Source organism: Oenanthe melanoleuca, chromosome 3, assembly GCF_029582105.1.
Source record: "Oenanthe melanoleuca isolate GR-GAL-2019-014 chromosome 3, OMel1.0, whole genome shotgun sequence".
Taxonomy (NCBI): Eukaryota; Metazoa; Chordata; class Aves; order Passeriformes; family Muscicapidae; genus Oenanthe; species Oenanthe melanoleuca.
The window spans coordinates 82,258,260-82,285,093 of NC_079336.1; the positions used below are offsets into that span (position 1 = coordinate 82,258,260).

The following is a 26,834-nucleotide window of genomic DNA, read 5'->3' on the forward strand; positions in this document are numbered from 1 at the left end:
CGCAAACATTGCCAAAAAAAAACCCCAAACCCATACTGTAGAAAAACTAGTAATAATAACTCACAAAAATGCTTTCAGGTGTAATTTAAATTTATAGCTGACATTGTTTAGTCTAAATATTGAATTGGAAGAACAGTGAGGAAGGCTTCCTTGAGATGTTTCCAGTACTTCTCAAAAAATCCTTGACAGACAATGATCCAACAAATTTAGCATCCTCCCCAGCTATGGCAAAAAAACAAAGTATGTCCAGTCAATTTGAAGTTTCATCTACAGTTAACTCAGGATGGACAATAAAGACTACAGAGAGAAAAAATTTGATCTTAACCGTAGTAATGATCTCTCAAAACTTATAATGTTTAATGACAAAAATCAAAGAAAAGCATTGTAAGAATATAGCATCTGCCAAGCTGAATCAGCCCAGTGGCCTGTGAGCAAGTCTTTACAACTGCAGTACATCAAATGTTTCAGAGAAGTAGGCAAAAATATCCCATAGCACACAAAAGTGCTAGAATTTGGATATGATCACCTTATCTTAACCTCAAGTAATGAGATAATGATTCAACCCTCAAAGCACTTTTATATTTCTTCTCAAATTTGTCACTGGCTTGTCAGTGTCTGATTTTTAATCATGTACAAAGTAAATTTCAGAGCGACCATAGCTTCTAGCACCTGAATGCTATCAATGAAATGCTGATTGCTGTAACAGTGGGGAACATAAAGAAAAAGGCCTAACCAAGATTTCTCAAATTTTGAACATGTCTAACTCTTCCCAATTCTCTTTTCCATGGTATATCAACCTAAGTTTTGCAATCTTTCTCTACATGCAATTTCTGTCAGATCTGTAGCCAACTAGTCTGGTTCTGGCAGTGCTCTTAAACAACCTCCTCCATGCTTAAATTTATAGCTGAAATAAGAAAAAGAAAAGAGAATTAGAGAGAGATTTTAAAAAACTAAAAATATACCAAAAGCTTTTTGGTAAGTGACCAAAAGGTTTACTGGAATTTGCATAAACATTCAGTTCAGCTGTTATTGAAGAGCAAGTCAGTGCTTACCTTGCAGATCAGTGAGGTCTTGGCCCCAAGTCGAGCAGACTGGACACACTGATTGGCTCCTTTCCCACCAAAACCAACAAAAAACTTATGTCCAAGGATAGTTTCTCCAGCTTTTGGCAACCGTGTAGTAAGGCTATTCCAATTTAAAGCAATATTTACATACATTAGTGACTGAAGATAACAAGCATCTTCAAAGTAAGTTGCATTGTTATAATCCTAAATGGCTCAACAGTCAGCCAAGAAAACTGAAAAATACTCGAAAGACCTTTTAGGCTTCTACTCCACATCCCACTAGCTTAAGTTTATTCCTTACATACCACTCAGTCAAGTTTCTTGTCCCCTCAAGAGAGGGGCTGCATTTCTTTTGTTCATGTTTCCTGTTTCTACAGAAATGGTACCTGATCCCTGACTGGGATTCCCCAGTGCTAACTCAATACAGATAAACCACACATCTATAGGTCTCACTGTTCATGGGGTTTTTTACTGTAACATTAGGCTCAAGTTTACATATAGTTCACTTAATTTTATTACATCTAATGATACCTTCTTAAACTATCCCTAGGTAATTTTTCACTCTGTTGGTGTTCACACCCCTAAGAATTGTAATCATTACCAAAACCTGCCTCTCCTCTGCTGTCATACATGCTCAAAGTACACATTTAACATTTTTCTTTCCTAAGTTTTTCTCTTACAAATCAAGCTTTACAACTTCTCAGCATTTTGTTTTTTCCTTGAATGCAGTCCAATTACATTTACATCCTTCTGCGGATGGGTGCCCAGAACCAGATGCACTAATACAAGCCGAAAGCCATCAGGAGTGTATTCTGGTTTCATTCCCATTTTGGAAAAAAAACAAAACAAAACTGCAGTTTTGTTAACCCTACCAGATGCTTTTCTATCTCAAAAAAAAAGTTAAAAGGAATAAAAGACACCACTGAGACTGTAGGGTAGAATTTTGAATTTCTCAGAATGCAAAGACTACCTGACTTTTGTCATTTCCATTAAAGTACGTAACCCAAAGATGCATTTCCAACACTGAGATAACCAAAATTTCTTCCTTCTCAAGCCATGCATTCCAGGTACAAGGCCAAAAAACGTAATTAAAATTTCTTATGCTACAAACAAGTTTACAACATGTGGAAAGAGAAGGCATTCTATGATGTACTAACAATTTATTATGATGTACTAACAACAGTTACCTCAGACAGTTTCCAGAAGTCTGCAGAATAGAAAGGAAACATGGGGAATGGAGTCTGAAAGAATGCAGAAGATTCCACCTTAATGATGAAGAGATTAACTTCAGCTCTGTTTGTCAATTTATAGCATCATTTTACCAATAAACCTCACAGTAGCTTCAAAATTCAAAAACTGAGTTCTGGGCTCCTCAGGACGAGAGAGCCGTGGAGCCCCTGGAGCGGGTCCAGCCGAGGGTAACAAAGATGATTAAATCTCCCTCTTATGATGAGAATCTCATGGATGAGGAAAGGCTGAGGGAGCTGGGCCTGGTCTGCCTTGAGAAGAGATGACAGAGGGAACCTCATCAAAGTCTATCAGTATCTGAAGGGACAGCGCCAAGAGGATGGAGCCAGGCTCTGCTCAGTGATGCTGAGCAATAGGGTGGGAGGCAACGGGCAGATGCCCAGAAAGTTCCACCTGAACACGAGGAAGAACTTCAGCACTTCTTTCCTGTGTGGGTGACTGAATCCAGAAAGTCTCCCTTACTGGAGAACTGCTTGGATGCAATGTGCAACGTGCTCTAGGATGATCCTGCTTGAGCATGGAGCTTGGAACAGATGATCTGCTATGGTCCCTTCTAACTTCAACTCTTCTGTGAAAATTGCCAGCTTTCCAATTCAGAATAAAATATTAGGAGAAATTATTCAGCGTAGGGGTGGTGAGACACTAGAACAAGTTGCCCAGGAAGATTGTGGATGCCCCAGTCCTGGCAGTGCTCAAGGCCAGGTTGGATAAGACCTAGGACTGATGGGAAGTGTCCCTGCTTATGGCAGAGAAGGTTGTGACTGGATGATCTTTAGAATTCCTTTCAACCCTGAATGTTCTATGATTCTATGCTTCTGCATGAGGCAAGCACTACAGATTGTTTTTTGAAAGGATATGAAGAATATGTGTGTATTACTTTTTGAGCTTATGCTGCACCTTCTGGGGCATATGGGTGTTTGCAGAATCTTACAGAACTAATGACAGAGCACATCCTAATTTACTGAAAATTCTCAGGAAAAAGCAAACATTTTTTTCTCCCTCTAATTTTCAATTTCCTCTCTCCAAAGGTTTAGGATCATTAGAAAGTCAAGAAAACCAAAAATGAAACTAGTAAAGTCAAACAAGTCCCAAACACCCAGAAATTAAGATTTTGGCTTTGAAGAAGTTCTTACAGCTCTGTGCTTCATCAGTAGTTATAGTTTCCAGAGAGATGAAGGCAGGGATGCAGCCTCACTAACAGACACTCACCAACACAGCAAGCCAGATTTTAGTGTGAGGATAGCATACATAGTCACCAGGTTTCTTTTGTGTGGGTGGCCACAGATAAACCCCAAAAGAGTCACACATGAAACTCATAACACTCATTTCCAGAGATTCAGAGCCAGGAACATTTTGTTGCAAAATGCTTAAGCCATTTTCAACAAAAATACAAGAGCTTTTTAAAAAATACACTTATTACTATATATATATATATATATATATATATATATATATATATATATGTATATGTCTGGAAAGGATTGCTAAGCTCCTAATACAGCTAAGTTAAAATAGTTTGCCCACAGCAGCATCCAGGAAATTGTTTCTAACAATAAGTAACTGTACACTCTCAGGGACAAAGGTGCAACAATAAAGAGTATAGATAAATAGCAATATATAAACAATATTCCTTAATGGTAATATCTGTAATTTATCACCATTTTCACCAATGGAAGCCAAAATAGAGACGGCTGTGGACCAGAGAATGAAGGCCACAAAACTCAGCTGAGGAATCTGCTCTTCAGCTACTGCCAGGGTATTGCACATACACATCTAAAATTAGGTGCCATTCAGTAGGGAAGGATGTTTCAACCAGTCTTGGTAATAAGAACAAATAGCAGCCCGTGTATAGTTCCTTTTATCCACACATCTCACTACACCTGAAAAAGCAGAACATCACTGTTACTGTTTTGTGGATATGGAAATTAGTCAAGACATTTTGCCTTTTCATGCTTTGGGTCAGTCAAGAAACCAGGGGAAAAACCAAAGAGAGATCAGCTTAATCCACCAGCTCACACTGTCTTCTCATTTAAATTCTGCAGTATGAAAATGGCATCAATTCTCAATTCATTTCTCTTCCTTAGGCTGTTTTCTTCTCAAAAGATTATAGCTTATTCTAAATAGAATTTGCTTCCACAAAAAGTCAATATATTTTAAAGGAAAGATTATAAATTTTCGTGATTCCAGTACACATCTCCTAATAGCACCACTCAGAGCTCCTATTCAAGTATGTTCAACCATAAATATTGTTGTTTTAACAGTTTTAACAGTAGCCAGACTTGATTCTTCTCTCTTTTATGTTGGCATCAACATGCAACTCCAGTGGAAGCATCATAATTTCAGTGGTGAAAAAACAGGCTTGGTGAGATGAGAATTTCGGTCTCAGTGTTTCAAGTAGTTTGGCATAACAACTGCCTGTGGGAATCAAACAGCTTGTGGAAGACAGGGAAATGATCTTTTTTATTTTTTTGATGGAAAAGTACAAGGCAAAGGGCAAAGGATCAAGTGCAAGAGTCATTTATAACTAGTTAATTTTTAAAATAAGCTAAAACGGACCAAGCAAGAACACACAGCAACTTCCTGTAGCTCTCTAGAAAGGAACTCTTCACCATATTTCATTTTAGGCATGATTACCAATCATTCCAGACCAATTCTCCACTCCAGAAGCCCATTCTTATTTTCCTTATGAAACAAACTCAGAGTACAGATCTATAGATGCAGTTTTAACTTTCACTGAAACCAGTATTCCTGAAACAGTTTTTTTTGCTAATATAATGGTATTCTCTCATAATTTAATTCTGCAACTATACCAACTTTTGATTCACATCAGACAATTTTAATGAGCATTTTAGGCTTCTGTTATGAGCAGGCAGTGATGACTAATCTGTATGATTAAGAAACCCTATAAATTCTTGGCTTATTCATGGTGTCACAAAGAACACCCAAAATAGCCTAAAAGTGATGAAACAGCTAATGTTACTCCAAAACTAGGCTAAATAAGTTAATTAGAAAATATGTCACATGGGCTTTCAGAATTGTTACATAAAATGTTCTGCAAACCTGTTTACAACTTTTGACGTAATTTGAAAACACTGATATGAAAAACCCAATATAAGTTACTATTCAACAGACTCCTTTGTGCTTACGTGACAAACTCTGCTCACCTTTGGGAGGATAAATGGTGCAAAGGATATTGAACTCTTATGTCTTACAAACAATCAGAAACTGAACTTGAAAACTCCCCATACATTCCAACTAAAATAAAATTACTGTATGTTTTGCAAATTGTGCATGGTACGACTGAATCATATTTATAGAGGAAAGTTCAGACTGAAACATCTTGAATTACTTTGGACATTACAAGCATGCAATATAATTTCTCATAATTTCATAATTTCAATTGAGTTTGTACAAAACAATATTTAAATGTAAAGCACACAGGAATGCTGCCCACATTTGTTTGTGACAAATGAAGAATCTTACAGTGTTTCAGAGGTTTGGGATGAATAAAGGCACAGACTAAGAATTCTAGCACTGCAGTAACTTCAACCCTCTCTTCCAGTGTGTGCCACGAGTTCCCATAGAAGCTAGAGCTGATTAGCATTTTTTTTTAGGACAGACATCCCTTTGGAGGACTGGCATTAAAACCAGAACAGAATCCTTTGCTACAGAATTGAAACACTGAATCAGAGGTGAAAGCATGATGTATTGCCATTAACATATCTTTCCCAATATTCTGCGTTTTCTCAAAAAGCTCCCCTCTAAGCAGTGACTAAGTATGAAGAAGGGAAAAGGGAGAGATGTATAAGAAGAATTTGCATAAATTAATCCTGAAATTAATCATGCTTTGCTTCTGATTCTTCACACCTAACCACTGTTTGTTCATTGTTTTCAACACATAAAAACTAAAAAGTTGTATTATTAGTGTTGGCTTAAACTGATGTGAAGCCATGCCCTCTCCTCAGCAGCATTTCCCCACTATTTCTCTAACGCTGCTTTTATTGTTTACAGAGCTTCCTAATTCAAAACATTTTTGTTCAAAGGGTCATTTTCATTTGGATCAGTGAATTCATCCAATTCATTATCCAGCAGCCAAGGTGGGCCTGTTAAGGGAGGAGCAGAAGAGCCTCTGCTGGCAGCAGTACAGTAAGACTGCCCTGAGCCAAAGCTGGAGCTTGCACTTGATACTACTTTGTGTTGAAAATACTCAATGCTCTGTTGCTAAGGTTTGCTTAAATAGTACAGTATAGTTAGCTCACTAGATACATTGAAAAGCAGAGAGTATCAGTATGTTTCAGAGAATGACATACATGAGAAAGGAAAATGGAAAAGCACATGAATATTTTTCTCAAAAAAAGCCCCAACAATATTTTCATCAGGCAACTCAGAGGGGGAAAGAATTTCTACATTAGATTAAATATCACCAAAAATGCCTAAAATGACTGTCATTTAAATAGTATCAAAGGAAACATTCCCATTTTTTTAATTCCTGAAGAAAGGTGAAGATGATCAGGGGTAGGAAAATTGCAGCAGAAATACTTAATTTAAAACTGACAATAAAAAGTAATGTAAAGTAAAGCTCTAGAACTTAGCTTTGATTCTGTTCTCTGTGAATCACTGAACAAAACTTGCTTTCTCCACTCCTGGGAATTCCCTAAAATGGGGAAAATCCCAGCGAGATTAGAGTAGGTGTAACTAGCCACTGTCTAGTACATACAATTTACTGGCCTTTCATGATTCTCACAACTGAACAAATACAAAGGAGAGAATAGTTCTTGCCTCTAATATAATATAACATTGTGGTGAAAAAGTCTCAGACCTCTTTTGGATCTGGCTTAACATTTTGGTTTAGCTTTGGTCTATTTTGTCTAGCTTCATTTTGAAGATTTGAACATATGCTGTGGGAAAGTATCCATAACACAGAGACAAAAAGACCACACTCTTTTTAAAATCTGATGTTCTTGACTCATTTATGCTTTCACTCCTTTTAATCATCCACTGAAATATCTTATTGGGAGGTAGAAAACTTCCAAGATTTCAAAAGAGATTACCTCAGGAATTTAGTTAACTACACTTTGGTTTAAGCATGGGGCAATCTGGTTCTAGATTTGTAGACTTCCTTCAGAACTTTAATGGCTGGAAAAATCTAAAAATCTATTTTTTTCCTTCTCTATTCCTGAACATGACAAGGTTGTTTTTTTTTCAAAAACACCCCAAAACTTTTAAGACAATTCAAACACTTGCCTAGTGCTTGGATGTTTGATTGTCTGGATTCTCTGTAGCCCACAGTGATGAAAACTGCAGAAGAACTATCCAAGCTGGTATCAGGCACAATAATTGACACTTACAGAGGAGTCCCTCTGCAGCAAAGTGAGATGCAAAAGTTTTACACTGTCATCCATTCAGAGGGGTTTTTTAAAATGTGTTTGATTTTACATCAAAAAACATTTGTAACCACAACGCAAACAAGTGAATGATAAATTGGTGCAAAGCAGCAGGAATCTTATCAATGAGTTTTGCTGTCAGGGAAAATATGCATTTTGTTAAACAGAAATATATATAAACAACATATAAATATACAAACTGTTTATATAAGCACATTAATACAGATATAGATATATATAAATAGACAAACTGGTTTGTAGATCTCAACACTGAGTGGGTAAACAGCTGAACAACTGTAGAAAATCTCTTGCAAGGGAGAAAATTAAATGAATGGTTGTGACCATACGTAGGAGGGCCACAAGAGTTATATCTTTTTATATGTACAATCACATTGAAAAACACCAAAACTTGTAACACATAGGATGAGAACAGCTGTCCACAGCTCTTCAAGAACTTCAATGAATAATTTTGTTGACCCTTTGCACAGAATAGGATTTTACCCTCCTAGACATTAAAAGATGAAACAAATAGCAAGGCATGCAGATGAGTGCTCTGAAGCATTTATAGTAGTACACTGTACTGCATTTCAGTGAAATTATGGTATTATCAAGACATCATATTCCTAAATTATGTTACGAATATGAAAACTTCAACACAAAGAAATTGTTTTTTTGACAAATTACCCAAAAGCTTTCTCAAGAACAAACCTGTAACATTTCCTCACATCACTAGCAGTTAAATCTGGGGAAAAGGTGGCACAACATTGATAAGTTCATAATTTGTGGAATGCTTATTTCTGAAGATGAAGCTCTAAAGAGATTCAAAAACTCAAATAAATCTACCTTCAGATATTTAAGTCTCAGCGAACATTCCATCATTCTTACCAAACATCTGTTTTGTATTTAAGAAAGATTGTGGAAATTTTCAGAAATGCTACTCTCTAGCTTTATTTGCCTCCCACGTTGTTCTTCATTGATGTCTCTCGATTACATTATTTTTGGAATAGCAGTTACATAATTATTTTCAATGCAATCTGACAGTAATGTTAGAATAGACTGTCTCTGAAACAGGCTGTGCTCACCCAGAACTGAAGCAGGCTGCCTACAGTTCCTGTGCTGAACAGAACATTATATCATGATGAAATACCAGTGCTAAAGCAGAAAAAAGCAATACAAAACAAAACAACCTTTGCAACCCAACCCAAGAGTGATCTTTAAATGCCCAAGGACAAATTAAGATAAATAAGACATGCAAACATTAATCTTTTCTATACCTCTTAAAAAATGGATTTATCAGATAACTGTGAAGAAAATGGAAATAACATGGTTGGTTGGACAGGCCACAGGGTCCTTGCTCTTGTCATCATGATTTTCTATTTACTGGTAAATCAACAAAGTAATCTGTACTTCTGCTTTACTGTCATATAGAAAATAGGGCACCTACTATACAAAATCTTGCTGTCAGTCTTTTTCAGGTAAAAAATAAAAAGAACCCCCCCACACCTTTAAGTATTGCCATTTTGCAAACAAGCATATTGTGTTTTATAAACTATAATATTAGGAGCAGCATCATAGATGTGTTTTCACTACACAGTCATCAAGAAAAAGTACAGTACGGTCCAAGTCGTTACACTTTTCTTCAATAAGATGTTGTTGTAAAAGCTTATAGTCAGGACAGTAATTTTAACAAATATGATATTTTTTATCAAGTTTTAAGTGCAGTGCTTCCTGCTGAATCCATAACAGGCCATGAATGAAAAGTATAACCAAAATGAGACACTGTTTTCATACATTTATTCAATGTATCATAGATGATGAAAGCAATAAATAGATTTAAATATATGTATATTTATTATATGGGGATAGGATAGGATAGGATAGGATAGGATAGGATAGGATAGGATAGGATAGGATAGGATAGGATAGGATAGGGTAGGATAGGGTAGGATAGGATAGGGTAGGATAGGGTAGGATAGCGTAGGATAGCGTAGGATAGCGTAGCATAGCGTAGCATAGCGTAGCATAGCGTAGCATAGCATAGAATAGAATAGAACAGAACAGAACAGAACAGAACAGAATAGAATAGAATAGAATAGAATAGAATAGAATAGAATAGAATAGAATAGAATAGAATAGAATAGAATAGAATAGAATAGAATAGAATAGTTGGAAGGGAGCTCCAACCATCATCAAGTTTAACTTCCCAGCCACTTCAGTGTACATTTTTGGTCAAGTTTTTACTTTGAAACTATCTTACTGTTGATTCACTGATAAAAAAAAGTGTACTCTGAAGCTCCATTTAATTATAAAGGCATCAACTAAAATCTGGGATTACAGTAACATTAAGGCTTGTGGGGCAAAGATGAGAATGTGCAGGGTGTGGGGGGAGTGTGCGTGGGCTTCACTGGCCAAGGTTAACTCTGCTGTGACAGGTAGGAATCCTCTCTAGGTAAGCCCCTTTACCTTTTTCACAATTTTAGCTCTTTGGAGAGGTAGATCCCTAAATATCAGAAAGAGTAATACGAATTCCAGCAAAACCACCAACTACTTTTTTCGAACAGGGCATTTTTCACTTGGTCCTTTCTGGGAAAAATAAAAATGAAAATTAATTTTTAAAATGACTGAACAATACTAACAGGATATTCCCAATGAATAATACTAGCAGGATCAGACAATTAGAAGAAGGAATGAATATTCAATCTCACTGCTGCTGAGAACATAAAAAATGCCAGTCTTCCCACGTGAGTACTGAACTTGGTCTGCTTATCCTTTGTTTTCAGCTCTGACCAATGTTTTTTTTTTTTCCTTCTGCTGTTTATACTATCAAGGTTTATGCATTTTGTATAAACAGGGAAAGAACACCGGAAATATAGCAAGTGATGACTGGAATAAATTAACAAAAGGGAATTATGATTCTTTGGGCAAAAAAGTTATTTTTGAAAGATGAAAGACAGGGAAAGAGCAATACAGAAGAGAAGTGCACAATAAGAACATGATGTATAAGGACAACAAGAAGAGGTGAAAGCAAATTAGGGGAAATTTCATGGCTCAACAGTGACATGCTATTGATGTCGCACAGGAGAAAAAGGAGGAAAAGAGGACTAAATTCAGAAATGGAAAGAAGAAAGAATAAAATACAGAAGAGAGCACACTGATATATTTGGGAACATTACCACCTTCTTATTTTATAATTAGTTGTCACATAGATCAATGTGTTCTACAAAGCTGCACCTACTTTGGCAACATACTAGTGAAAAGTAATTTTGTATTTTCTTCAGGCTCCAAGTATATCATGAGAGGATCCTCAAGGGAACCTGGATGTCAGCATCAAATAACTTACTGCAGCTTGATATAGGAGCTAACAACTAGAGCCATATAAAACAAGCAAACAAAACCTTACTGGTAAGCTCCTATGGAAAGAACAGCTCAGACAGCTCCTAGAGGCAACATAATATATATGCGTGCCCAGAGTGTTTTTACACAAAATTGTTACCATCGACTCTGTATGATTTTTATTGCAGCTTTTGATTTGTGCCAGCAGCTCTTTACTGTCAGGAGCACTAAAATTCACCCAAAGATATTTACGTCTAGAAATGCATCAAGGAAAATGGTTGTTTCCATTAACAGTACAGACAGCAAGTAATTCATTAACAAGACAGAATGGAATATTAATCATACCATTCTGTGTCTCACAAAGGAGAAGAAAATACAATATTCTTAGTGTTGGGTGTTAAAATCTAGTACCTAACACCTGCCTATTGTGACAAATATTTTCAAAGGAGCTCCTTTAGACAGCTTCCCGTTTGACTGTTGAGAATCTTGCATGTCAGACATCTCCAGATTGAAAAGGCAAGAGATGATTTATTTTAAATGGTCAAAAACAGTTTTCAGTAACAGTAGGACAGTAACCAAACCATTAAAAATCGGTGGAATTTATATGGAAAAAGTATTTATTTGGGCTAGAAATTATAGATGCTTTCATAACACAACATAACATTCAAAGTGTATCATGGGATATAGCAGAAGCCCAAGGAATACCCTGAAGTACTGACGCTGCTAGTGCCCAGTATACTGCTGCTTTGCATGCTATTTACTTGGAATTGTTCAGCTGCTAACAACCCTACAAACAGCAAAAGGCAATAGTCGTCCTCTCTGCAAAGTGGATGTTATAATGTGAAGCAATGGCCATATGTTACAGAGCACTACTGAGATAAAATGACATCTTTTTGTAGCACAAATTAACACAAACTTCTTACCATGATATTGGACAATTAGTAAATAAGCTTTCATCCCAACATTCTCTTCCCTGATCACAATGATATTATTTCCCAACTATTCACTTTCTTGCAACAGAGGTATAAGCTCTGGGTTTTCTACAGACAGAAGGCCTCAGAAGGAATGATGAGGAAGATGCATGATCTGTAGGTTGCTGTAAAATCACCTGACTGTATCATCAGCATATAAGAGCCAGGTATATTATGGCATTAGCAATTTTAGTGTCCAAAAAATACATATAATAATTTTGTCTACCCTTTTATTCCAGCCTGGCTCCAATTCAGTGAATGACAATGAGAAAAGGAATTTCTTTCTGCTGTAGTCACTCATATGGTAAGAATTTCTTGAAGAACCCTTTCTCATCCTAGACTTTCTGCGTAACTGGACACACGCAAATTTGTATGTACTTAGGGCACACCATTTTGACATTTTTCCCCAAATGGTTATACCCAGATCGTTGAAAGAGATATTTTTTGAGAGTTCAGTTGTGTTAGGTGGGAAAACAGACAGGCCGAAATGTGCAGAGATGTAGTGTGTTTCTTAAACTACATTACCAAAAAATTACTATTAATTTTGTCTCATGTTGCAGTACCCAGACTAAGGATGTCCTTTCTCTACAAACATTCATCTAATGTCTTTGCCCTTTCTTTTCATACTCTTTTTGAGGAAAGTCTACTTCCTTGGATTAAAAATTCTTAAGTATTTGAAGGGATTAAATAAGTTATGAGTCCACCACTCTTATCTTGCAGCATTAGCAACTGTTCTAACACTGGTCTCCACATTTTAAATTGATGAATTTTCTTTTGCCATTATGGTATTGAAACTGGCCTCTGCTTTCACCAGCTTATGAGAAGGGACATACACTCACAGGAAGGCTCAACAAAGAGATTCAGCTACTGATAGCTGGCAAATAGGGACCCACTAAAAAGACGAAAGAACTGATGACCACATTGTTTTACTTTTTTCGGTAGTGTCTAATACCTTACTGGCCTCCAATCGTGAAAAATGATACTCTAGTGAGAGCAGAAAACTGTGAATCTTTAAGCCAAACATTTAAGTAGCTCTGAATAACAAAGCTATAAGGAGTGCCACTGGGTTTCAGACAAGTGTTCTTGGCCAGGCAAGAGAACACAAGATGGAGTAGCTGATTTTCTTCTCTCATTAGGAAAATATACCCCAAAAATGTATCACCTGCTAGGATCAAAATGTTTCTAGATTCATTTACTCCATTACCAAGTGAACTCTCTAGAGGATTAAGCAATAGTTTCCCAGCCTCACACAGACCAAAGCTAAAAGCTTGGTAAATACTAGTTTTATCTCACAAACTATAATTTTTAATTGCTAACACACATAGGAAAGGCATAATCCTCCACTGATGATATCATAGTCTATTGCCATGGAAATGACTGCAATATCATAAACACAGGTTTAAGATGACCTCACTTTCATAGGAAAGAGGAAAATTTCACTGGAATGTGAATGACATTGGGAATAAACATAGATACCATACAGTGAAAAACTCTCTTACTAGACAACAACTAGACTTGCAGCTGAACAGAAAAAAGGTTCTCCTGCCCAAACAGTGTGTTACTGCTTATGAACCTTTGAACAGAAAGCCCTCTGAACTCCAGTCAGGGTTCCCCTTTGTAAGTTCACCACACCACAGAGGAGTCAAATCCCTGCCCTGACAGGCGTACAGTTTAACCACAAGAACATGAACAAAGCATGGTTATGAGAACCCAGTGAAGGATCTCAGAGCAATGTTGTAACTGGAATGCTTCCTAGAATGAGTAAGTATTTTAGAAGTGGGAGGAAGAGAACTCCACAGTCTCTTGAAGCACACAAAATAACATGAAGTCAGACGCAAATGCAGAAGTACGATCTCAGTGTGGCAAGTGCTAAGCATTTTGGCATCAGCTCAGGAAAATACATATATTTAACCTTCAGCTCGAAGTACTCTAAGAGGCGTCAAACAGCTCAAGGACTGGAAGCTGAAATTTGTGTGTAAGCTTTGTGTTGCCATGAGTTGGGAACGTTGAGTACTGCACCAGACCCCAAGTCCAGATGAGAAAAGAAGCTTGAATTGAGAAAAGGGAGTGGAGAAATGTGCAAGGTGATAATGATCTCACTTAAGAAGAACCTTTTATCTTGAAGGATCTCAAAGCAATTTACAAACTTAAGCAGACCAGACACTGCAGCTGGTAGGAACAGAAGCAGACAGCTGGGAACTCTTGCATGAGAAGGAGGAGGTAACAGAGGACCCACTCGGTGCCGTATCTTCCAAATTACTGCTGCTGGGAGAAGACAGCAGGACTGGAAGAGAGCCTTTCCCTGAATTTTGTCATGCAGCCATGACAGAAAATTGCAGAAAGCAAGCAGATAGGCAGAGCTGAGAGAAAGAAATGCAGAAAAGCAAGGGGCCTTTGGACAACTGGGGACCTGTCACTGTCAGGACTGTGGTTTCCCTGCTTTTTTCTCAACTTCAACTCTTTAGGTAGACTCTTCGCACTTTCTGCAGTAAAACCTTTGGTCATTCCTATTATTTTTGCCTCTTTTAATACCTTACTCCAATTCTCTTTATTTATTTCTATCTTTTTACAAAACAAACTGCCATTCTTCCTGTCCTCAAATTGCAAAATGTTTTCCCTATGCACAGTAGAGTAAATAGTGCTGCTCTTGGTGACTTGAATTCATGTACTACAGACTTGACTTTAGCTCAAAAGCACTACTAAATACATACTATTAAAACTTAGCTAGATAAATAAGTCTAAAAAACAAGAGTCATATTAGTTATTGCTGGAAGTAAAAACAGTGCCTAATTACAGTAAACAGTAGCATAGGACACCAAATGAAGACACCAACTGAAAGGGCAGGGACATTTCAATGAAATAGAATCCAGAAAGCAATACTTTTGTTGTGTTTAACTTAAAAGACATTGTGTGACCACTTTCACATTCGTATTTCCCGAGACTTTTAAAACTTCCACATTTCCATTTAGGAAGGGGAGGAAAAAACCCGTTTTCATGGATAAGAGCCAAAGACAAGGGCTGAGCAGGTGTTCTAGCACCACCAGTCCCTTTCAGAGAGGGCCCACAGCATCCTCTGTGGCATAAACAACAGTTTCTTTCAGAAGGTGCCAGCTGGGATCAATGGCGCACTGTCTCTTGCTTGGGGTTCATAACCTTAGTTGCAAATGCAGCTCTTGTAATGAGTTAAAAAAAGTCCCTGGTGGCCTTGCCCTAGTTATTTTCTGTTAATTTAAGAAGCACCCAAGCAGACATTTTCTCTCGTTTTTCCCTCTTCAATATTTTGTCATTTTTTGTTAGAGGAACTTTATTGGAAGCTTTTCAAGTCTGGGGTATAACACCAAATACCTTTAACATGCTAGAATATTAAACTGTATCTCACCCTAAAATAAACTATCACTCAGATTTTACTGGAGGACAACAATTTAAGTTTGCAGCAGAGAAAAGCTTCTTCTGTCATGAATAAGCTTGGATCAGGCCCCGTATCACCAGTGTTTGGGCCAGTAGAGATAATCAAAAGCTGTATATGGACAGAAAACAATTTTCTTACTGAATGCCATTACTGAAGATTTAATCAACACAACAGAAGGCAAGCAGGAGTTTCTCTAAACATTTAGGTTCTCTAAAATCAGAGCAGAACAACAAAATGCCGAGCTTGTACATTCTGCATTTAAAATGCACCCAAACTTTGCTAGGTCAGAGAAGAAGACAAGGGGCAGACAGCACTGGGTCTGAAATCAAGCCCAGATTTTTCACTATTACATAAATAAAACAATTCACAGATGACACATTCTCTCATGCCTTGATGTCTTTCATTGGACCCAAAGATTAATTTCCTCAACTGGACTAAGCTTGTATTCCTTCACAGTTGTGCTTTCTCATGCAATGGCAGATTGACTAGAATGAGGAGTGGCTGCTGCAGGGGAAGCACTACAGATAAAAACAAAAACACAAATGAAATTAATTTAAAGGATTCTAGAATACTTTGCTGCTAGGAGAAGCTGACGAGGAAAAAATAACAAAACAAGGCAAAAACATTAAAAGTTGGTGACATGCATGACAAATGGTGGAGACAAGAACATGTATGAGATATGGAAACAAAGCAAAAAAGAAAATGAAGTCATATGCAAGACTTCCTCTGATCACTCAAAAGAAATGTAAGAAAATTCCTTTTGCACAATCCCATCAAAAAAAGTCTGCAATTACTATTGCAAATACTGCACTTCTGAAAAAGAAAGTAGACACAGTTTTGGACCATGGACATTTCCAAAGTGCCAATGAGCCATTTACTTCAGCACTTCAGCAGACAACATTCACCACTAGAGACTTAAAAGAAGACACAGAATCTCACTAACGAGATACCTTTGCCATTTGGCCCAAGCAGAGGTTGTGCTCTGTTAGCAAAGAGGATTTGATGTGTTTGGGATGTTCATACCAATGTGCGTTTGTCACCGCTGTCCAGCTGCAGATCAGCAGCACACTACCCTGTATAGAGCTCAGTGCTTTCTTTGCCTTGTCCTGTCTTGCTGAATGCTTATAGTTAATCAGCTTAGTACTTGCAGTAATTATTAACAGTGGTTGTTACAATAGGGGGCTGGAAGCAGAACTTTTAGTTCTACTCCCTAAAGGGAGTGAAGAAACGTGATGAAAGAGGTCCACAGAAAACTAAGCCCTGAAATTCTGAACATTCTGAAAAATGCAGTGTTCCACTATTTGGACTGTGGTGTCATCCTCTAGAGTTAAACTGAAAGACTGTTGTTGTTGTGACTATCCAAAGACTGTTTTTCCATCTTACATTTTGTTCTATGCTTCTGCTGTTTTCAATTGCCATGCCAAAGTTTCTCCTGTTTATTCTAATTGTTTTAGTGTGTCTGACTCTCATTGGTTTATATGTTTAGTCTTGTCCTGATTTAATATGAATTAAAATGCCAATGCCCCGACCAGTCTGCAAATATGAGTCAGAAGAGAATCTATTTAAATAATACTGTGGATGGTACCCATCTGGTTTGTTATCTAGATCATATAGAAAAATGCTGTTTTTGTTTTCTACTACTATTGCCTGCTATTGCCAATGAAGTGTTGATTGTGATTGTGACCACAAATATGTTTTGCTCCTAGTCCTATTAAGCCAGAAGAGTGTGGTTTACTGCATGTATGTACGTGAGGCTGTTTTGATCATATGAAATTCACTTTAGAAAACCCACATTCTGCCACTGCAGCGCTACAGGACAATAAGAAAAGAATTTCCAATGAGAACAGTGTTTTAAAAGCAAACCACTGCCCTTCCTTTTAGAAGAATTTTAAGACACACTTCTGAATTTGATTATTTTTCAGAATTATCTATTCAACCAAAGGTCTCTATCCTTTTCTGTCTTGGTCATTACATAAGATTGAGCACATTTCAAACTGTATATTTCATTTCACACAGAGGTTACACTTCTTTAAATCATTAATTTACTGTATTGAGTAAAAACATTATATGCTAATTTCTCTTCATGGCAAATCTGGTTACCATATGTTCAATGGTGGCTTGAAGCTTTTTGGTGCCTTGCCTCTACAGACGTGGGAATGCTTAACATTTAAAGTCTGCCACTACTACTTCAAGTCTGACCTTGAGCTTCTAGCTCTCCAGACAGAGGGCCAAGGTTGTGTCCTAAAGGGTCAACAGGGTATTTTACCAGTTCAAGTTACAACACAAGCATTGTCCAGCTCTGGCAGAGTCCCAATCAATATTATTATCTTCTAAGAAAGATAGCTTTAGTGTCTAGTGGTGAATATGAACACATTATTAAACATAATGTACACAAAAATGTGTCCAGCTTCCTCAGTGAAACTCTCACAAACTTATTCAGGCTCCTCCAAATGGGTGATAGGCATTTAACATGATCACTCTTGTCCATATCTGTTATAAACTGAAACATCAGCAAAAATGGCAAACTCACAAAACCTCCTTCAAAAACCTCCTCAATGCTCCTTCATTCCAACTGAAATGAACCCTGGCTTTAAATCTAGCATATGTGACCCCCTCTAAAACCCATATACAAAAACAGCCATGAGTTATGCTCCTGGAACCTAATCCTAACCCCAACCTGACAGTTTTTATATTTCATAAAGCTTGTTTTTAATTTCCTGTTCCACCTAGGCACAATCAAGCCTACTGCTTAGTACTTTCCGGTAATTTTACCCAGATTTTCCTAACCCAGGATACATTTAAACAATATCTGCATAGGTCCTACATGGAAATTTTGGTCAGATTAAACTCTTGTCTGCTAAATTTAAACACAGAGTTTTTCTTATTTTATTAAGTGCCTGAAGTTCTGTGCTAGTAACAGAAAGAAAGAAGCTATCCCATCTTTTTCAACTGAAGCAGATTAGCTTATCACTTATGAAAAGCCCTTCACTGCTCCTTAAAGAAGAGGCTAATAATAGTGAGTCAGATATGTGATAGCATTTCTACACTTTATGAAATCCTCTCAGCTGACTGAAAAGTGAAACGGCTTTTCTTCAGCCACTTAATCTCAGTGTAACAGCATCTGTCACTCCAGCTCATGGTGTAAACTCTGCAGTAAAAAAAAAAAAAAAAAAAAAAAAAAAGTCGTTTGTTTGTTTAAATGGCAAGAAAAGCCCAAAGCTGAAGTTGTAAGCATTGCTTAAACTGGCAGACAGTTTTTTGATTACTTTTCTCCCCACATTTTAGACAGACAGGAAAAGGAATGTCTTGAGGTTAGAGCACCAAGTGCATCATAAGCATCTGAGAGCCCATTCACACGTAACATCAAGACCAGTTCCACAGTTCTTACTCTGACTTACAAGACAACTACTCTCCTTGGGAAATTGCCAGTGTGTTCTGCAAATTACACAGAGCATTAAATCTTTCTGAGACAGGTTCTGTGATTATTTAAGGGGCTTCATCATTTCTGCAACACAAATCTACGCCTAAGCAGTACTCACTCCTCAGCATCCTCTAATCACGTATTCTGTGCTTTCTTGACCCACACGCTTTGGTAAAACTGTCTGCTGATAAAGGACATTTTTTAAATTGCAGAATTTCTAGCAGGACAAGCAGATGAAGCCCAGATACATACACTTTAAATCCTATTTTAACCAAGTCTGCATATAGAGTATGGAAATGTGTTTAAAATCAAAAACTGATTTGCAAGTTTACTGGGACTGACAAGGCCAGCCAGTTCAGATTAGAATTTACACCATGAATTCTTGTAATTTTGCTTGAATTCTCCTGTTTTTTAGTATTGACTACAAAGCCCGGGCTACTGGAACCAACAGCTATCATGAACTTCTGCACTTCAGTTTTTCTAAGAAGTTTCCAAACCTTACCTATATACAAAAAAGAAAAAAATAAAAAAAGACAATGAGACCAAAGTATTTAATTTGAAAACCAAAATGCTCAGAAAATGAATAAAGAGAAATTAAGATAATAATTTTAAAAACGTTTTAAATAATTAAAAGATAGTTTTGGAGTGCAGAGCTGCTAAATTTTTGAGGGCTTCCTATATGTACTTTTTGATATGTTTGGATATGAGTACTTTGGGAGGCCCTCCCTTCCCTCCTCTTTCCCTCAATCTCATTTCAGTGTCACACGAAATGTTGTATGCAAGTAATCAACTTACAACCTACATTACAACCTGATTCATGGAGCTAACTTTGGTTTCTTTGCAATATTAACCTTTCTCGCTTTTTCAGTGGAGACAAGTGTGCTTTGAACTGAAAAGTTGTTACGGTTGACCAGCTTTATTTACTTCCATAAAGTCGTTTCAGAATCCTTTGCTGATAAAGAGTATCAGAATTCCAGGTTTCCTGCGGGTGCCTACGAAACGCTGCTTCCCGGGCCAAGGCCAACACCGACCCACCCGGCACAGCTGAAAACACAAACCCAAGCCTCTCCTCTCTCCAGAGTCACAGACAGATGATCAAAGCTCCGGCACGCAACACGTTCAAACCTCTCCCTGTTCCCACACTCTTCTTTTAAAGTACTGCTTGCAGCTGACATCACCCGGGCGCAGCCGCCCCCTTCAGAGTCTCAGAATCCCAGAATGGATAATGTTGGAAACGACCACAGTGGGTCACCTGCTCCAATCTCCCTGTTCAAGCAGGGTCATCCCAGGGCACACGCCACAGGATTGCACCCAGACCGTTCCTGAACGTCTCCAGCGATGGAGACTCCATGACCCGTCTGGGCAATGTGTGTCTGTGCTCAGTCCTTTGCCGCAGCCGCGGTTCCCGCTGCCCGGGGCCGAGCGCTCCGCCCGCCGCGCCTGGCGCCGACCTCGCTTCTGCCCTCCCGGCCTGCGGGAGAGGTGACACCGGCTTGGCTCGGCCCGGGGCGCATCCTGGCCCGGCCTGGCCCGCGGAGGCCCGGCGCTGCTGCGCTCTTCCCCGGGCACCGTGACGCCCTGCGCTCCCATGACCTCAGGGTCGCTCCGCCCAACACGAGCGGAAACCCCCATCCAGTACTAACCTGACCAGGTCGGTCATACAGGATCCCACCACCACAACCTCCGCGGCCATGGCGCCGGGGCGGCCCTTGGACCCTGACCCCGACCCGCCCCGGGCCCCGCCGCGGCTTCACGGGTTGCCATGGGCGACGGGCTGCCCGCGGGGACCTTCGCCTGGCAGGGCTGTCCCTGCCGAACGCCTGCTTCCACGACCGCCCCCTTCCCCTCCGCCGCGCGCCGCTCCGGCCGCGACCGAACCGCCGCCCCACGCCCTGCGCGGCGGCACGGCCCGCTCAGGCGCTTGCGGCGGACGCCAATATTGGGGCGGTGAAGACCCCTCCGGCCCGGGTGGGAGCGGCGGCGGCGGCGGCGCGGGGGGAGCGGAGGCGCGCACGGCGCGCGGCGGGGCGGGGGCGCGCACGGCGGGCGCGGGGGCGTGCACGCCGTTGCCAAGCGGCGAGTTCCGGCCGCCGTAGGTAATGGCGGGGCCGGGACGGGCGGGATGGGGCGAACGAGCCGGGCAGGGAGAGCGGGAGGGAGCGAGCAGCGAGCAGCGCCACAGCCCTTCCCGGGACAGCGGCGGGCGGAAGGGGGCCCGGCGCCGGGAGGCTCTGGCCCGGAGCCCGCGGAGGCCCGTGTTAGCGCCGCCGCCGGGGCGGGGCGGGACGGGCGCAGCGCCGCGGGTGGCGGCACCGGCTGGGGAGGCAGCGGGGCTTGGCCGGGGTCAGCTCAGAACGGGAGTGGATGGACGGGAAGTTTCCCCTGGACGTGGGGAAGAGCTTCTTTGCTTTGTGGGTGACCGAGCACTGGAGCAGATTGTCCAGGGGAGGTGTGGAGTCTCCCTCACTGGAGATACTCAAGAACTGCCCGGACACAATTCTGTGCCATGTGCTTTAGGATGACCCTGCTTGAGCAGGGGGCTTGGTCCAGGTGACCCGCTGCGGTCCTTTCCAGCCTTACCCATTCTGGCATTCTGAGCGTTCTTCCATGCCAGGGCTTAGGTAACGTCGGCGTTTAGCCGGGCTCCGCAGATGCACACTGCTGATCGCATTCCATGGATGTGTTGGGGCACGGCTGCAGGAGGCGGCGGTCGTGGGTCCCCTCCTTTCCCCGCTCACACCCAGACACAAATTCCTGCCACCCGCCCCCGAAGTGAAAACCACACAACCAGCTTGCCGGCGGCCACGCTGAGAGGGTTAGACAGGAGAGGTCCTGTCACGTTTCCAGGTCTCCATCACTATATTCACCTTTTCCTTTTTAAATCTAATCGTAATCCCCATATTGTCTGGCATCAGAGTATCTTGCATCCCGACTCTCTCTGGTGCCCAAAGCAGTGCCCGGGACTTCATGGTTACTGTGAAGCCTGTGTAACATTAGCCCGAAGTCACAGTGATAGCCAGCTGAATCTGAGGATTCAACTATTAGTTCGTTTGCTTCTTTCAAAGGTTTTATTTTGGGAGGGAAACAGTCCAGTGAATTTTGTTTTGCTTAATTCCCCTGAGTTTGTTTGTGTTCAGTTTCCAGCAGTGTGGGAAACTTAAGCTGAGAAAAAAAAAAGTATATGACAACTGAAATTTACCAGGAAACTGGTACAAATTGTGTTCTAGTTTGTAAAGCCCTTTGTTTACAAAATAAATCAGTAAGTTTACTTGATAGCAACCTTTTAAGCATTGTGTATCTGGCTTGTTAAATAGAAGATACTGTTGTTTTTAAAACTGATGCAATAAAATACAGAAAAATGCCTAACAGTCATTTAAATCTTGTTTTGACAAGTTTTATTAACAAAAATATAATGAATCTCGTTTTAAAGTTCGTTTTGAGAGGTGCATCTGTTCAGCTGTGATCAGCAGCTGTATCATGTGTCTCAATTTCACCCTCATAACACAGTCCCCCTAAAATGTGTCATTATCAGAACCCATTCTGCGACCTTCGTGTATAACTTCAGGATTGCTGGAAGGATAGCTTGTTTTTCAGCATGTTCTTGTGGTTTAAGAAGTTCTGAACTTTGTCAGTCCAGCTGCCCCCTGTTTGAAATTACTCTTCCCTACAGCAGGGCTGGCAGACTGAAGAATGTGCCCTGTTGTAACCACTCTTGCACAAAGTATTTTAGCTTAAACTAATTTTTTATTAGCGGTTCAATCTAAGCCATTGGACGTTACATTGAAATTTGTCAGGTATGGGCTTGTGTTCTCTCAGTCCCTCTGGGAAAGAATGAATAAAGGTGAGCAGGCAGAAATTTTTAGTAGAAAAGTAGCAAACTGGAGGTAGTGTCTTAAATTGCTGTAGTTGTTTGCTAAACAAACTTAAGATGTTCCACTGTCAATTAGACAAATGATACATGAGAGCACATTATGTGTCAGGGCATGGATACTTAGTCTTCAGCTTCTTCCCTGCCATAAAATGCAGGAGCCAGTGTATTAAAGATAATTACTGTTTTTAGGAAGTTTTACTTTATTAGTCTTTCTGTTTGCCTCAAAGTGCCTGGCCTTTGCTTTATTAAGATACATTCTGAAAATCTAGGACAAACAGTCTTGAGCGTTGCTTCCTGCTACTCCAGTGTGAATGGCTTTCATGAGAACAGAATGTGAAATTTAATGTTGATCCCAGTTACAGAGATTTAGTAGATTCTGTAGACTATCCATTAGTTACTAATTAATGCTTGTAGACTGAGTGTGAGAAACAACAGAAAATTGCAATTATTGCCATGAGTTGTTCACACTCTTGTTATAGAACACTTAATAATACAGCAGTCCATATGCAGCATTTTTAAGAAAGTGAATGCAGTGTGTATTAGTAATGAAATGGTTATTTTTAAAAATATTTTTTATGATGGTGGGCTACTTATGAGCTCTTCTGTCCCACTTATCACTGGCAAGTTCATTTTATCTTCAGTCATTTACAGCCTTGTTTTCCAAAATTAACTAAGTTCTGTTAATTTTCATATGAAGCTCTGTGCCTTAGAATGTGATCAACTACATTAACATTTTAATAGGTTGGTTACCCTTCTTTTCTCCCACTTCTCCTACCACAGTCTGTTGTTGTCCACATACTCTTTTCGTGGTGCAATGACTTAAAATGTGTGTATGCTCAGTTTCTGCATTTCATCTAGAAAGCAATATGTTCCTAAAGCATGCTAAATTAATGGCCTAACTGGTTTAGGTTAAGGTCATGCAATTGCAAGCACTTCTGAACAAGCTGTGCTTAAAATATGTGTACATCAGCTTCCTGATCTGTTATGTGAAGGAAGATTAAGATGTCTTTCAAACAGTGTGGTGATACCACTGAAAGAAAAGCAGTGTTAGCTTTGAAAAGGCATCATGAAATCCTATAAATTGCTACCTAATGAAGTAGTATAAAAGTAATACTGATTATAGGTACACTAGTGCTCTTAGAAATTGCAGGTGAGCATACAGAGAGGTATCAAATCCCTGGGCCCATTGCAATTAGTGTAAGTTCCACTGGTTTCAGGGGAAGCTGAAGAAGTGTGTCTTGTCAGTTACAGACTGACTGGGAATGCCCACAAGAAGGGCTAGGCTGTGAATTTCAGAGTGGCCCTCAATTTTACGTCACTTTCTCAGAGTGTTAGGGCCTTAATTATAGATGCCTAGGACATAATTTTGGCTTTATGTTGATACTGAATAAACAGGCTTCATTGAATGTTGCAGAGATGAGAAGAAAAAAATGTTACCTGTGTTTATTTTTTCTCTATAAGTCTGTGCACAGTTCAGTTACTCTACACTCCAGATCTTTTGCATGCTTACCTTTTTTTATGTTGATGTTTGCAGAGTACATGTGAATCTCCATCAAATAAATAGGATATTTTTAAATTTTATTTTCTCCCTTTGCAGCTCAAGACAAAAGGAAGGAGGAACATAATAAAATGTCACCTGAAGTGGCCTTGAACAGAATTTCTCCAGCACTTTCACCCTTCATTTCCAGTGTGGTCAGAAATGGAAAAGTAGGACTAGATGCTACTAATTGTTTACGGATTACAGACTTGAAGTCTGGGTGAGTTCCTCATCCAAAAAGAACACCCAACCCCTCTCAGTTAAGATGCCTTTTCAGAACTGAGTTTTATTAGGTTCATGTATTTAAGCATTTTGAACACAGCTGGAGTTGATATACTAGCTGACATACTAGTTACATTATTTTTTGTCTTGCTACCATTTTGTCATTTGGGAGACTAAATTTGTCATATTTTTGGCAATAATAATCTTGTTAAGACAATCTCATCGCTGCCACTTGACAGTGCTGGTTTTCAGCAGTGAGATAGTTACAAACACTTTTTTCTGTTGTTTATGACTTGCTTAGTCAATCTTCTCCGTAAACCAAAAATTGAAAGACAAATTTGTGTGACCTTACCTGTAGTCATGAATTTGCAAAACCAGAAGAAAAAGTAACTTTTCCTTTATCTGGCTTCCCTCAAGTTCAGTACATCAAGTGGCTGTAGGGGCCAAATGTTTGAAATAAGCCAAGCTGCTCCTTTTATTTTTAATTCTAGATGCATTCAAATTAGTTTTCAGGTAGTAATAGAATTTTGGGATTTGCATATGCAAACCGACTTTGGTGTATAACCTCTGTGACTAATACATGAGGAGAGTGAAATGTTTAGATGACACATCAGAAATTGCTTTATTCTTAAAGAATTGAGTATCTAACAGCATCTTTTTGATTCAGGGTTTTTTTTTTTTCTGCTACAGGAGCTCAGATTGAAATTACTTTTGCTTTAGATATACAAATCATCTTGTTTTTGCAAACTGCTGCTCTGTGTATCGTTTTCAATTATAGCATAATAAAAATAACAAAAGATGTTCAGAACCACCACAAATCACTGTTGTTTAGAATACAGTTCTGCTGAAAACTTTGTTTAATGTGCTTCTGAAGGCTGTTTTATTATGGTTTCATTAAGTACTTCAGAGGTGCTTTTCTGGTTGTAACAATGCCTTTTCAGGAAGGAGGTTTGCATTCTAGAGTTAGTTTGAAAAGAACCATTGCTGTGAGGTGCTGGGACAGAGTACAGATTTACATGGAGGGCTAAGAAGCCATGACTTTTTTATTAGTGTTGACTGGTTTGACATTTAAGCTTGCAAATTACATAAGACAGGCTGAGCGGTTCTGCATCTGCTGCTGTCATTTCATGCTAGATCTTGCTTTCCTTTGAAATAGTCTTCTAGGAAAGCTGTGATGGGAGCTCTTACATTTTTCCAGTTGAAATCTAAGAGAAAGGAATACAAAGAAAAGTAGAAAGAAAACACAATTGTTTGTTGAGAGGTAGGTAAGGGGTTTGCTTTCTACCCACTGAATGCTTATGCTGCCTGCATTTAAAGTAAAAGATTAAAATAATAAAAACAGTGTTTTCTAGCTGACTCTTTTAATGGGTTTTTTTAATAGGTCTCTAAGGTTTTTGGTCACTGATCCTGCCACAAAGATTTTGTATTTGCTTTGTTAAAACGTGAATGTTTTCCAGGAGTTTATTCTTTTAAGAACTAAAAGCTGCCAGCAGCTGCACCTGTCACTCAAACCCCATGATTCAAATTGTATAGTACCTCTCTTAATGTGGAGTTTACACACAAGTACAGCACCTGACAGAGTTTGTCTCAGAGCTGGTTTGAAGACATTGGCCCACCTAAATGCTTGTGTTAGAAATACTTTTTTCCTTGTTCTGGAACATAAGTATAAACCTCATTCTTTATGTTGAGTCTTTTTTTTAGCTTGAGGTTTTTAGGAGATGAAGTCAGGATAATCAAGATTCTTTATTTATTTCAGAATTATTTTGAAGGTTTCCTTTCTTTGGTGCAACTAGTTTCTTAAAGCCACTGCTCTAAACAGAATTAATTAACAATTGCTTGGAATTTCTTCGAAATGCAAATTTCATAAATGTGTTTTTGGAAAGATTTTTGTTTGTTACAAATAAATTGTTAGTTATTTATAACCGGAAATTTTGAATTTATATGTCATGTAGGAATACCAAATTCTTGTGATTTAGTGCTCTGTGCTGTTGCTGAACTTGTAAAGAGTGCAAAATTACTACAATACGATGGATGAATCACAGTATTACAGAGATGTCCCTTCCATAACTCAGATCTAGTTGAGTGGTCCTTCACCTTTGAAACAGGAGTTCTTTGACACTCCACAGACTGTTTCTCAGAGTCTCATGTCAGCTGATAAATAAAAAAATCTCCAACCCACAGCCTTGTTAGTAGATTTAAATTTGTTGCTGCATACTGATGGTAGAGGAAAGCTTTGTAAGTTCAAAACTGAATTGAAGGCCATTGGCCTACTCTCCTCCCCTGTCCTCACATCACCAGATGATCCAAACCCCTGTATACTTCCACTTTCATTACACTTTTTTAAAAGGGAACGAAATAACACAGAAAAAATAAC

The 26,834-nt window shown here is 39.2% G+C and overlaps 2 protein-coding genes across 3 annotated transcripts in view; one reads left to right on the plus strand and one right to left on the minus strand.

Moving 5' to 3' along the window:
- RBKS (ribokinase) overlaps positions 1 to 20,688 on the minus strand; it is a 70,430-nt gene extending 49,742 nt beyond the window's left edge. Inside the window, exons 1-2 of the mRNA XM_056489007.1 lie at positions 20,474 to 20,688; positions 1,053 to 1,185 (exon numbers count right to left, since the gene is read on the minus strand). Coding sequence (XP_056344982.1) covers positions 1,053 to 1,185; positions 20,474 to 20,523 — 183 coding nt within the window. The 5' untranslated portion in view covers positions 20,524 to 20,688. The remainder of the gene's footprint in view (positions 1 to 1,052; positions 1,186 to 20,473) is intronic.
- Positions 20,689 to 20,780: 92 nt separating this feature from the next.
- BABAM2 (BRISC and BRCA1 A complex member 2) overlaps positions 20,781 to 26,834 on the plus strand; it is a 162,359-nt gene continuing 156,305 nt past the window's right edge. The window contains exons 1-2 of one of the 2 annotated variants that reach the window (XM_056489005.1): positions 20,781 to 20,926; positions 24,299 to 24,458. In XM_056489005.1, the coding sequence (XP_056344980.1) occupies positions 24,331 to 24,458 (128 nt within the window). In that variant the 5' untranslated portion in view covers positions 20,781 to 20,926; positions 24,299 to 24,330. Of the gene's footprint in view, positions 20,927 to 24,296; positions 24,459 to 26,834 lie in introns of those variants that run through there. The other variant, XM_056489006.1, reaches the window with a different exon arrangement.